Here is a 12786-nt window from a genome sequence, read left to right as displayed (position 1 = left end):
CTTCCTTTGCAGCCTGTATCCTTAGTACATCATTTGTAAACAATGCCACGGAGGGTTTGGGTGCTTTAATTTGTGCATCTGAAAGGATGGACAAAATTAACCATTTCCAAGTGACCAAAGCAAGTCTGCTCCCTTACTTGGAAGATTACAGAAGTATTTGCCCTTCAGTACATTAGATCTGCAGCTACATTAGTTGTCTCTGTGTCTTTAGATTTTGCAAAAGGAAATTGAAATCCAGCAAGTCGTATTAGGAGCCCATTCAAAAAGTGAACAAAAAAGCAAATGAAAACAACCCAGAACGAAGTGGTGTATTTTTCACTTTGCGTTTTGTAGGCATAAGTCCCTTCTTTATAATTTGCAATTTTTTCTGAGAGGTGGTGGATTTTCACTTCAGAGGCGAACAGTATCATGACAAGGCAGCCACAGGAGCCTGCAACAGAAGGAACAAACAACGTGTTGGCACAAATATTTCCTGATTGTAAGAGACGGGGAAGAGGGTCAGCAAACTAAAGAAAGCCTTTACCATCATCCTCATTTGCATTCTTCTGCAAAAAATATATAATTTCAAATTGGTAATCATGAGCCTGATTCTCCAACTGATGGGTGGAAGGGCCTGGGCTATGTCTCTGAGTGAAGAAAACTTGGTGGGGGTGGGGAGGGTAGAATCCGGCCGATCTCACCAAGATTGGGAGATGTTCCTCTCTGCCTGATGAGAAGGCTGGATTGCTGGGCACCTTAAGAGCACAATGGCGGAGGGGCGCCTGGGTGGCTCAGTCGTTAAGCGTCTGCCTTTGGCTCAGGTCATGATTCCAGGGTCCTGGGATCGAGGCCCGCATCGGGCTCCCTGCTCGGTGGGAAGCCTGCTTCTCCCTCTCCCACTCCCCCTCTCTCGCTGTCTCTCTCTCTGTCAAATAAATAAATAAAATCTTTAAAAAAAAAAAAAAAAGAGCACAATGGCGGAATGAGGCTACAAAGCAGCCACGGCTATGATGTGGCTTTTAGAGAAAAAATTTCTCTGTACTTCACAGGCCTCGTACGAAAAACGTCAGTCATACAGGCCCCTCATGAAAGGGCCTAGGGCTTCCTTCAGAAGGGCTACTTGCCTTCCCCTCTCCTCCAGCTCCCACCTGGCCACAGCTGCCCACAGGAGACCCTGGGCAAAAGGAGCCATAGGTAAGGTGTTGAGGCAAACAGTTATTTGTGCTCCATGTTTCTAACAGAACGCAGGATTTTTACTTGGGTGTGTGGCTGCCTTGAATAAAGGCAACATTGTTTGGTTGAGGAGGGGTGGGATCTACGTAGGGGCAGGAATGTTTCCTTGAAGTCTGCACCTATCAGAGGCCAGCCCTTTCTTTTCCCCCTTCCTCCTTCCTGTAGTTGAAATATGGATGCAATGGCTGGAGCTCCAGCAGACATTTCGGAGCAGGTGGCCTCAGAAATGCAAGCCATGTACTGTAGAAAAACAAGAAAGGAGGAGTCTGGATCCCAGATACCTGGAGCTACCAGACCAACCCTGGATTTCAAACTCTAGGTTTTTATGGGAAGGAAAAATAAATCTCTATTTTGTTTAGTCCACTATTATTATTTCCCCCTCATTTACCACTCCTTGGTAGCCTAATCTAATCCTAACTGGTGCAGCTGAGGTCTGGGGTGAGCTCTCTGCAGGACAGGGGCACTCCATACTGAGTGGTGCCTGGAAATTCTGATAGGCCCTCTCCCACTGAGGATGGAGAATGGGAGACCCCCAGATGGGTGGATGGCACAGGGGGCAGAAGCAGGCAGCGAGATTGGGAGCACGGTGGATAGCCAGGATGCCAGGAACTTCTACCTCTAGTGTTGCATCCCAAGCCATTGGGGTTCCGGTTAATAGGAGACTTGCTAGGTGGTCTTCTGACTTAGGTCAAGCCGATTTGGATTCAGACCCTGATTCTTCCACTTACTCTGTGAAATTAGGCAATTTTAATCTCCGAGTCTCAATTTTCTCATCTATAAAATGTGGATAATAAAGATGATGCCCGATTAACATTTGTCATCGAGAATTGACACATATAAATGCTTACTAATTGGTAGCTCTTCCTATGAATTTCATCTTGGAAGTCCTTACCATAATCCCTTACCCCGCCCCACCGCACACCAAAAAAAACCTGACTATATCAGATAGGCCACCCAAAAGAATGCATCACAGTGCCTTATTCCTCCAAATACTCTCCCATTAGGTTTACAACTCCTTCAGGAGGGTAAGTGCTTTTTGCTCTTCAATTACAGTTAATTCAAACACCCTGGAAACAGCAACATAGTGGCTTATTCATTTATTCCATTTGACTTGTTATGTGCGGAGCACCGGGACAGTGGTGGAGATTTAAACGTTAAAGAAAGTGCATGTGGTTTCTCCTCTAACAGAGAGTATAATCGGACAGGGTAAGACAATTATAAACCAATCGCGGTGAGTGTAACAGCAAGGGAGGTACAGGTGGCTGTTACTGAGAGGGTGGGCGGCATCATGGAAGGTTCTTTGGAAGTAGCTGTAGGAAAAGTCAGCCGAGCAAATGGAGGCTGGACTGTGTGGGGAGAGTGGTCTGGACATGAAGAGCTGGAATGCAAATGGTGGCCCCATTCTTTTCCCAAAGGCCAGGTTTGGGCTGGGATAGAGGGAGAGAATTGATCGTGTGAGGGTAAGGGGTGAGGGGTGGGGTGAGCAGGGAAGGAGAAATCACAAGTCTTCTATTTTAGAATTTTGCATAGGACTGACCCATCAGCTTGATCATCCTCCTAATATACCCCCCCAAATAATCAGATGATCTCGTTTTCTTGAAATTTCACTCTCACCAGCCTTAGAGCAGTAGTTGAGAATACTCCTTTGTAAAATTTGTCAGCCTATTTTTGTGTTCTGAACCTCAAACCAGGGCTCTCCCCTGGCAAAACCATACTATTCCTTTCTTGTTAGATCCAACAAAAAGGCTGCAATGCTGTTTTCTCTTTATCTTTTATTTGAAAATTGGGGAGAAAATGCCATTGCTTTTACCAGAAGAGCCTTCTTTGTCTAGGAGATGGTGAATTTCAGACAGAAGCGAAACACTGTATTGCCTTCGTGCTTGAAAGGAAAATTCAAGCTCGGTTTCCTTTTCAAGTTGTTAAATATTTTAAAGGTACTACTTTGTGAAGGAGACAGCGTCATAGTGAGACTGTATTTCAGATTCCTAAAGTAAAGGTTGCTTGGGCTATCTTCAGACTCACAGCCTTTCTCCACAGCTAATCATCCAAGCATGCGAGCTCCAAAACAGAGTGCACGGTCCAGTAGTTGAGAGGATGGTCTGGGATTCTGCGAGTTTGACCATGAGGTCACCCTTGTCATTTCAGAGACGGAGCATAGCGACCTAGCTTGAGTTTCTGCCACCCTCATGACTATGAAGAGACATGCAGGGAAACGACTCGCTGTGACATTAGGCTGTCTTTGCTTCCCTCTGTCCACAGCTCTAAAAGACATGTGGGACCAAGGATATGTGGGACCAAGGGTAACTACAACTTTCAGACCAAAAGATACATACGAAGTGTATCTTCTCTTTGTGGCCTGGCTACTAGGCACATGGAGAGAGGTGTGTAAGGGATGGGGGTGATGGTGCAAATAGGGCTTGGCACTTTTCTAAAATGTCCTTTAGTCCCCAGCAAGGGGGCTCCTGCTATGGCTCCCACATTTGGAGGGTGCTCCTCTCTCTCTCTCCTAGAAAGACCCCTTCCCACAAGGAGAGGAATCCTTGAAGTCAATGGGATAAGCCCATTCCTGACCCACACTCTAGACCGGACTCCCGGGACCTGGGAATTTTCTCCCCAAACAGCTCTGAGCACATTGCCAGGACTGCATGGGTATCTACTCTTCCTTGGGTCAGTCCTCCCAAGGGCAGACTTTTCGGCTGGTGTTGCAGAGCCCTGAGGCCTGAGGATGGCCAAGGAACAGCTATTTCGAGGGCGTGGTCAGAGCTTGGGTACTCAGGGGAATGTCCACACATGTATACCATTACAGTGCGGGTGGAACCACGCGAGGGGAGGGAGGTGGACAGACAGGTGCCAGCTGGCCTCCATCACCGCACTTGGGTCCAGAATTCTAAATGTGAATCTGGCCTTCCGGGTCCTTATGGAGAGATGTTTGTCAAGGCAGAAGGATAAAACATGTCTCACTAAATAGTTTATTAGCTTTTAACTTTTAAATGTTTGGACATGGGGTAGGTGGGCTGTCATTAACACCCTTGCTCAAGGCCTCACAAATGTTAGGATCAAGCCTGCATGCTTCCTTCTTCCTTTTCCCGGGGAATCCAGACATACCAGGAGTCCAAACTCAGCGGGGGTCATTGGGACAGATGCCTCATCTGTTCGTCTGACCAACACTGCTCCTGCTCATAAGAAACGTTAGAGTACATTAGACGTAGGAAAGCCTGCCAAGACTTGCTCCAGCTAGAATTGGGAACAAAACCAGGCGCAGGACCCAGGTTTTGCTGCCTTGCATCTTACTGAAAGACCAGCCATTTTCCTTTATGTGTTTGATTGCCCTGCCATCTGGCTGGTACTGTAATATTTTTCCCCCTTTAATGACTGATTACCGAGTTAATCCCCGACTGAAAAGGATAGCTGAGTTATACGGCTGTCACACAATGAATTACCAGTCAATTAACAAACATTTGTAATGTGCTAGACACTGCACACTCATGACTGTCCTCTGCAGAAGTGGATGCCTCTCTCCTCCAGCCCTTACAATATAGGGAACAAAGGTCACAGCCAACAAGAAAGCTGCCTCTTCATCCCTGGCTGACCCTGAAGCCGACTATGCCTTCAGGGGTGGGAACATCCTGCCAGGATCCGTGGGAGTCCAGGGGACCAGGGGTTTCAGTGAAAATGTGTCCTCAAGGGTGAAAAAACAGCTCGGATACATTCTCCTACTATCACTAAGATTGTATTTTGGGGAAATAATAAATTAGAATTTCAATTCCATTTAAAACAATGGCCAACATTTCCAGAAAGCTAGCACGTCATCTTTAAACTCTCTTATAGATGACAAATATTAGAGGCATTCCATTTCCTCTACGGAATGATAAATTGATAATTTCCTTCTTTAAGGAGTCTTGAAAGATGATAAATGGGGGTGGGAAAGCCAGGGCTTTGCAGGTGTAGGTACTAATTTTCTGTGAAATCGTGCAATCTCAGTAGAGAGCCAGCTAGCGAAGGTGAGGTCTCCAGCAATAATTTTGTCCGCAAATGAGAGCAGTTCTGGCTCCACTGTGGTATGGAGACCATTGGCTGCCATCTAGAAGAGGGGCAGAGGGACAAGCAAAGCAAGTTAATATCTAAGAGTAGATTTTGAGATCGTGAAGAGGAGCGATTTGGTCACGCGTTTCCGAAGAGTAGGTGTGGACGAAGGAACACCACCAGCTGGGTCCAGCTTTTTCTCTTCGTCTTCGGGACTGCAGAGTGGAAAAGCCCACATCTGACTTAGGTTTTACAAATGTCCCATCAGTGAGAGCAGTGGTTTGTGCAAAGAAGAAATGATCTAAAAAATCAGTCTTTCTCTAATTTGAACTGCCTTTCAGAAAAGGAGGCTACCCTTTGTTGCCAGGAAAGGCCCAGAGCTGCTTCTGCTTTACTCATTTCTTCAACAAATATTCATCGGGGGTCTACTGCACTGTTGCGGGTGCTGGGATACAGCCCCGGATGCGCCCACAGAAATCCCTGTCCTCGGGGAGCTGTCAGTGGTGGGGACAGTGGGAAAGTGGCAATAAATAACAAGAGAAGCAAGGATGTTCTAGTGTTTATCAAGTGTGACATGCACGAAGGAGAATAAATAAAGCAGGGAAGGGGGTGGCCGGGGGTGCCTCAGGGAGAACGTGATATTTTAGCACCTCTTGGAGGAAGTCAGGGAAAGAGAAAGTAGCTATCTGAGGGGAATAGCTTTTCCGGGTGAGGGAAAAGCCTGTGTGAGGCCCCAGGTAGGTGGTCTGGGCCAAGAGAGAGACAGAGAGCCAGGCAGAGAGGAGTAAGACGTGAGCTGTGGGGGTGGGTGGTGATGGGGGGGTGGTGATGGGGTGGGCACGTCAGGTGGTGCTTTGGAGGTCCTAGCAAGGACTTGGGCTTTGCCTCTAGATCAAACAGAAAGGAAGACACACGTGCACATTTTTAATCAGACGGGAGTCTGTTTGCCATTGTTATGGAACAAGATTGAGCATCTCCTGGCCCAGGGTCATGGCCGGGTACGGGGCACAGTGAGTTAGACAGTTCTTTTCTGGCCCCCTCAACGTGAGTAACCTGGAGCACCGTCCTCTTCCTACCCCACTGCCACCTCCGCCTCTGAACAGGAGCCCTGGTCCTTTGCCATCACGGGCTGGTTAGTATTACTTCTCTCCTTCTGGGGCCTCCTTTCTAGAGTCTATGCCAAGAAACTCGTAGAATGTTTTCATTGAGAAACTCGTAGAATGTTTTCATTTCAGTGAGAGCGATGGTTTGTGCAAAGAAGAAATGATCTAAAAAATCAGTCTTTCTCTAATTTGAACTGCCTTTCAGAAAAGGCACCAATCCTGTCCTTCCTCAGTTCTGGTGATGCTGATGCCTGGACATCCCTGTATCTGCTTCTTGGACTTTGGGTAGCAGCTCCTCCATAGGGACGGAAGTGGAAACGAGACCCAGATAGTCTATGACCACCAGTTGCAGAATAATATACCCTAGACATGGTACGGAGGCCGGGATATTAGGAGTACTAAACCTGATGTATAATGTAAGCCTCCTTCTATTTTTGTCCTGCTCTTTATTTTCCTGTCTATGTGTTTCATGTGTGACTGTGTTTATTTATGTTCTATGCCACAGTTGTAATGATCATAATTAATTAGGCCCGTATTAGGAACATCCCCCTCTTATTTATTTATTTTTTAAAGATTTATTTATTTATTTGAGAGAGAGAGAGAGAGAGAGAGCAGGGGGGAGGAGCAGAGGGAGAGGGAGAGAGAGAATCTTAAGCAGACTTAACGCTCAAGATTGAGCCTAATGGAGGGCTCTGTCTCATGACCCTGAGATGATGACCTGAGCCGAAACCAAGTCAGATGCTTAACTGACTGTGCCACCCAGGCTCCCCAGGAACATCTCCCTTTTAAAAGAAGGCAGTCATTGTATTTGTTTGCCTTGCTAGGTATAACTCATAACACGATCCTCTGTTTAAGAGAAGACACAATAAATACAATTTGCAATAAGTCTGCATTTTGGAGGTTTTCATCACCTCTAAGAGGCCCGAGTCAATACCTTTCATATCATTTTCAGAGAGTATTCACTGAACTATCTAGGATGTTCTGTGATTGATCCACGGCAAGTCTTCTACCTAGCCTTCTCTCTTTTCCTTGCAAATCTGGGACTCCACCATCAACTGGGAAACTTCTAGAATGGAATATAGAAAGGCAGACACTCATATATCCATGTGCCATTGTGAAACTATAGATCCAGTTGCTTCTATGCTCAGCTGCTTCTTCTCTGGGTCCCTCTCTCTTTCTCTACTTTCTTAATTTGTATACATCTCTCTCTCTCTCTCCTGCTGTATTATAAACCTTGAGGGAAGTGTTGTCCACCCTGTTTGCCCCATTCTGCCTTCCCCTCCCATTTCCCCTCCCATTTCCTCTCCCATTTATGCTTTTGAAACGCTCACCATTCAGCCATACTCCTGAAACATCCCCGTCTTAGAGCCTCAGGAACAACATGGCCTCTTGGTTTTCCTTCCTCCTCTCTGGACACACCTAGTCAGTGTCTTTGCTGACCCCTCCTTCCTCCTCAACCCAAAAATGAACTGACTGTGTTCTTCAGGGATTGGTCCCACGTCAATTTTTCTCTATCTACAGTCTCTCTCTAGATGATCTCATCCATTTCCATTGCTTTAAATAATATCTATATCCTGACAACTCCTAAATTTTGTCTAGACCTCTTCTCTGAGCTCCAGACTCATATATCCCAATGGCTCCTTGGTATCTCTACTCGGATACCTCCTAGGGTCTTAAACTTGACATAGCACGAAGAGAACATTGATTTCTAGTGCTAAGCTCCTCCTTCCAGCTCTTTCTTGCCCGAAACTCTAAGTCTGTTCTTCCCCTTGTCTTGTTCATCTTGGTTAATGCCACCACTGTCTACTTGCTTAAGCCACCTGCAAAAGGTTTTGGATTTACTCTCAAAATGTTTTTAGAATCCATTCATCTCTCTCCATGTCCAAGGCGATAGCCTAGTCTTTTCACCAGACATTTCTTACAAGGTAAATCAGCTCTCCAACCTCTTCGTAAAAATCTTTCGCAAGCTTCTCTCAACGCAATTAGAATCAATTCTAAAAGATTTGCCATGGGGTATGACATTAACTGGCATCAACAGGTTTGCTAATGATTTTTTTTTTTTTTTTTGGCCATTTCTCCCTCATTACCTACCCCGAGGCACATGGGCCTTCTTTTCGTTCCTACGGCAAGCCGACCTCTTTCCCTAGACTGTTCACGTGTGCTTTCTCCTCTCCTTGGGAAAGTCTCTGGGGGTCCTCAACTCCTTTGTATCTTTGGAATTACTTACTGACCACCGCATCAAAGCCCCAGCCCCCCTTTCCCTTCATTCTCTATTCTAACAGCACGTTTATCACCTTATTGAAATGATCGTCATCTTTCATTACTTAGGAATGCTTTTGTTTGACTCTCCCACCAGACTGTAGACTCCATGAAGGCAGGACTGTGTGCCTGACTGGTGTGGTATCCAGCACCAGTGCCTATTATAATGGCGGGCACACAGTGGCCTCTCAAACCCTCGTCAGGATTTGTTGAATAAGGGAAATATATTCACCTCAGCCAACAGTTCTCAGCACTGGTCACACATTAGAATTACCGAGAGAGCTTAAAAAAACACCTGCACCCAGACTCCATCCCCAGAGACTCCAATTTAATTAGCATAGCATGGGGCCTGGTGTCAGCATTTTTAGAAAGTTCTTCAAGGGATCCTAGTGTGTAGTCCAGAAAGAGAATCACTGCCCAAAATGAACTAAGGGGGACCATTAAGGTAGTACTAAAATCCTAACTTGGGGAAAAATTCCTCAAATCTAGTTTATAATTGGCAAGATGAGAAAGAGCAAATGGACTGAGTTGCGTGGGTCTTGTGAACATTGACATTGGACAGAAATGCAGCACGAAGAAGGCTGAGGAATGTGATGGACCGAACTGGAAGCCGTGAGAAGCGGCAGCAACATCTGGTCCAGGAGGGCAACATGTTATCAGGCCATAGCATGAGCCCACTGTGGCGATGAAACCTTTAGTGGCCTCATCTGCAGGTCTATTCCCTTTCCTTCTTTGTCTCCAGGGTCTGGCATGCACACTGGGACACAGAAGGGGATGCTCAGAGCACTGCGACTCTGGCCATATGGAAGGAAGACCCCTTCCCTTTCCTTCTCCCCCATCTTCATGCTTCAGGATGAAGCATCCAGCTTCATGGATGGGTCCCCATCCAGCAAGGGGGTAGACAGTAGACCTGAATGATATCAGCACAAGGAAAGAGGGAGTCTTGGGGAACCCAGGGGTGAGTGAGAGAAGAAGAGAAAGGAGGTCCAAGGAGGAAGGAGTTTTCCCTGCGCACTGTGAGGAAGGCCACCTGGGCAGAGAAACAGGGGAGGAGACTCAGGGAAAGAGAGCTGCCCACCCCACACCTCCCGTGTGGCCAGTAAGGGGGTCTCCAGTGGAGTGTGACTCACACGGGAACAAAAGGACTTCCTAATACAGGCCCTCCCTTCTTTGTGTGTGAATCTACTGACTCAGAGTTACAGTGTTTGTGATAAGGCTGTAAATCCTCCTCCGTCCACAATTAGGGTGTAGAGCTGGGATCTCCGTGAACTTTACAGCTTCAGATAAACACTTCCAAAATGCCAGGGCCTTCTGGTTACTGTATGTTGACCGAAGCAGAAGGAGGTAGTCTGTGATTCAAGAGTGATCTGTTTACCCCCAAAGGTCACCAACCATCAGCCATTTGACCCTTAAACATGTTTTGTTCTCGTGCACAGTTTTTTACAAGTTGCCGAAATTTTTGGTCTTTTAAAAATAAGGATTTGGGGCTTAAAAAAGCAGATAAGCTACAAATACTACGCCTTTTTCTTCTGCAAGATGGATCTGGACCTGGCTCCTTCTTTTCCGACCCTTCTCTTCCTTCCTCATCCACACACCTTTATTGAGGACCTGCTTTTGCAAAAAGTTCAGAGATAAATAAGATATAATGTAAGCACAGGGTCTGTGTGTTCCCGCATATATTTCTGTGCTCAGGTTTTCGTTTCATTAGACCTGGCCAAGGGCTGAGATAAGATCTGGGACTTGGATTAAATTCTGCATTCTCTGAGTCATCTTGCTTTTCAAATAGCGGTATTTCGGTCCTCCGTTAGAACTGTCAAATAATTTGTCTTCCAAATGGGCTGCTCTTCTGAATTTCATTCAGAAGCTGGAGTGCGAGATGGTTGTGCCCGTTAATAAGCTCTTGTAGCTCGGCTTCGAACCAGTGCTTTTTCCCTCTGCTTTGGGATGTTGGGTCAAGACTACCCCGACTCTAGTTCTGCCTTGTCAGCTGCTTCCCGTTCTGTTGTCCATACACAGCCCTGGGGGGGCGGGGGGTGGGGGAGGGGGAGGACGAGTGGGATACAGCACTGGGGGGCTTCCTAAGCCCTTCCTTCCCCCCTCCCAGCCGCCGCTGGTGTCACGCGACACCATGTTATCAGGCCATAGCATGAGCCCACTGTGGCGATGAAACCTTTAGTGGCCTCATCTGCAGGTCTATTCCCTTTCCTTCTGTGTCTCCAGGGTCTGGCATGCACTGGAACACAGAAGGGGATGCTCAGAGCACTGTGACTCCGGCCGTGTGGAAGGAAGACCCCTTCCCTTTCCTTCTCCCCCATCTTCATGCTTCAGGATGCTAAGCCTTGGGTCCCCATCCAGCAAGGGGTGACAGTGTCACCTCCTCAAAGGTCTGACACCCAGCGCCCCGGCCTCTCTCAAGCACATGGGTGCTACTGACTCCAGCCCTGGGAATGGTAGCTGCTTTCTGAGATTATCATCTCTGAGCCAGCCTAGGGTCTCCATTTCGCGTCGCCAGTCCTCTAACACCTGTTTCATCAGTTCCTGATAGCCCTGGTCCTCGAACCTGAGCTTGCATTGGAATCACCTGAAAGGCTTGTTGAACACCCTTTGCAGCTTGTTGCTGCCCCACCCCCCACCCTACCCAAGTTTCTGAGGCAGTAGCAGGTCTGGGGTGGGGCCGGAGAATTTGCTTTTCTATCAAGTTCCCCAGGGAGGCAAATGCTGCTGGTGGTCTGGGGGACCCCACTTAAATAACCACTGCTGAACCTTATATTCCCCTGGTCAAAATAATGTGTATTCTGTTTTCTGGCTGGCCTCTGATTGCTTTAATGGCCTTCACTAAAATAGCGCGCCGCCCACTTCTACCGGTTTGGTTTGGTATGTTGCGGGGGCGGGGAGGTAATGCCAATATCCACTTCTCACCTGGACCTACCCATGACACTGAATCACTATCTCAGTCTGTCTGTCCACACCCTGTACCTGTGTTCTAGCTCCTCTGCCCTAATCTCGAAGCCCTCAGCCTTCCTTCCCAGCTTTCATTCCACCCCTCTTCAGCTCTTGTCCTACCACCTCCATGGGCCCGCTCTGCTCATCCCATCCCATTGGAATTCTGATTTCTCTAAACTGTACTGAGTGCCCAAGCGAACATCTCCTTCTGGGTTTGCTTTCTCAAGTCCGCAAACACGTATTGAATTGCTCACTGCATGCGGAGCCTCATGCCGGATGCTCATGCTGGAGATACAAAGATGAGAAAGACTTAGACTCTGCCCTCCCAGAGTCACCATTTCTGCACGATTGGAAGCTGTGTTATCTGCTTGTGAGAGACAGAACTCCCACTGGACAGAGAACTGCTTTGGTGAAGTGAATTATTTGATTGGCAAGATGTGGAAGAGGTAAGACTTGAGGAAGTGTGCTCAAGGCTGAATGGGTGAAGGCTGTCTCGCGCTGCGAGCTGAGGGAGCCCCTGTTGACCCAAGGCTCTGTTTTCTAGAGAGGGAGCTCGGCAAGCTTGTGGCTGGCGTTGAGTTGTGCTGGGGAAAGGGAGCAGTGGCCAGACACACAAGGGCCTGGGGCCCTGGGGCAGCCAAAGGGCAATGTCAGCGGGGAAGGAAACAGACTAATAGGGATTTTCAATCTACTGTTTGCTGGTGTGAGTTGTAATCTCTCTTGTCTCCCCATGGAATCCTTAAGAGCGCTGCGGAAGCTTCATGGGAATATGACAAAGTACTAAGTTGTTTTGTAAGTTTGAAGTGGGGTGAAATCAGAGACCTCCAATACAAGAATGGCTACATGCAAGTTACATGTACAGTTTTGATTTTCCCATGTTTCTTTTCTCCCGGTAAAAATATCCTAAGCACCCTGTGGCACTATCTGGAGTTTCTATTCTTTTCCATCAGCCTTGGTTATTCAGTAGGACATGTTACTGATGAACCCATTTCTGAGTTTAGAGTTTATTTTTTCTCAGATACACCTATCATTAGGCTACACAAAGTACCTATAGGCCTGAATATGACAACTCATGTGGGCAGAACACTGGCTCTTTATGGAGCCAGTGGATAATTTTTTGGGGGGATAATTTTTATTTATTTTCCTGATTGTGAATAAATACGTGCACATTATTGAACATTTGGAAATATTAAAAAGTATAAGAAAAAGAAAATCACCCATAAGTTCACTGCTCAGAAGTAACTAC

The 12786-nt window shown here is 47.0% G+C and overlaps 1 protein-coding gene across 1 annotated transcript in view; it reads right to left on the bottom strand.

Annotated features, from left to right (window-relative positions):
* Positions 1-164: 164 nt before the first annotated feature.
* Positions 165-12786, bottom strand: part of CLRN1 (clarin 1) — a 35622-nt gene continuing 23000 nt past the window's right edge. Inside the window, exon 3 of the mRNA XM_045863704.2 lies at positions 165-430. Coding sequence (XP_045719660.1) covers positions 165-430 — 266 coding nt within the window. The remainder of the gene's footprint in view (positions 431-12786) is intronic.

Source organism: Mirounga angustirostris, unplaced genomic scaffold (assembly GCF_029215605.1).
Source record: "Mirounga angustirostris isolate CCGP_5_RB_7025 unplaced genomic scaffold, mMirAng1.0.hap1 SCAF_1, whole genome shotgun sequence".
In the NCBI taxonomy this organism is placed as follows: Eukaryota; Metazoa; Chordata; class Mammalia; order Carnivora; family Phocidae; genus Mirounga; species Mirounga angustirostris.
Note: the sequence above shows the minus strand (reverse complement) of the source record. Positions and strands in the feature narration are given on the sequence as shown.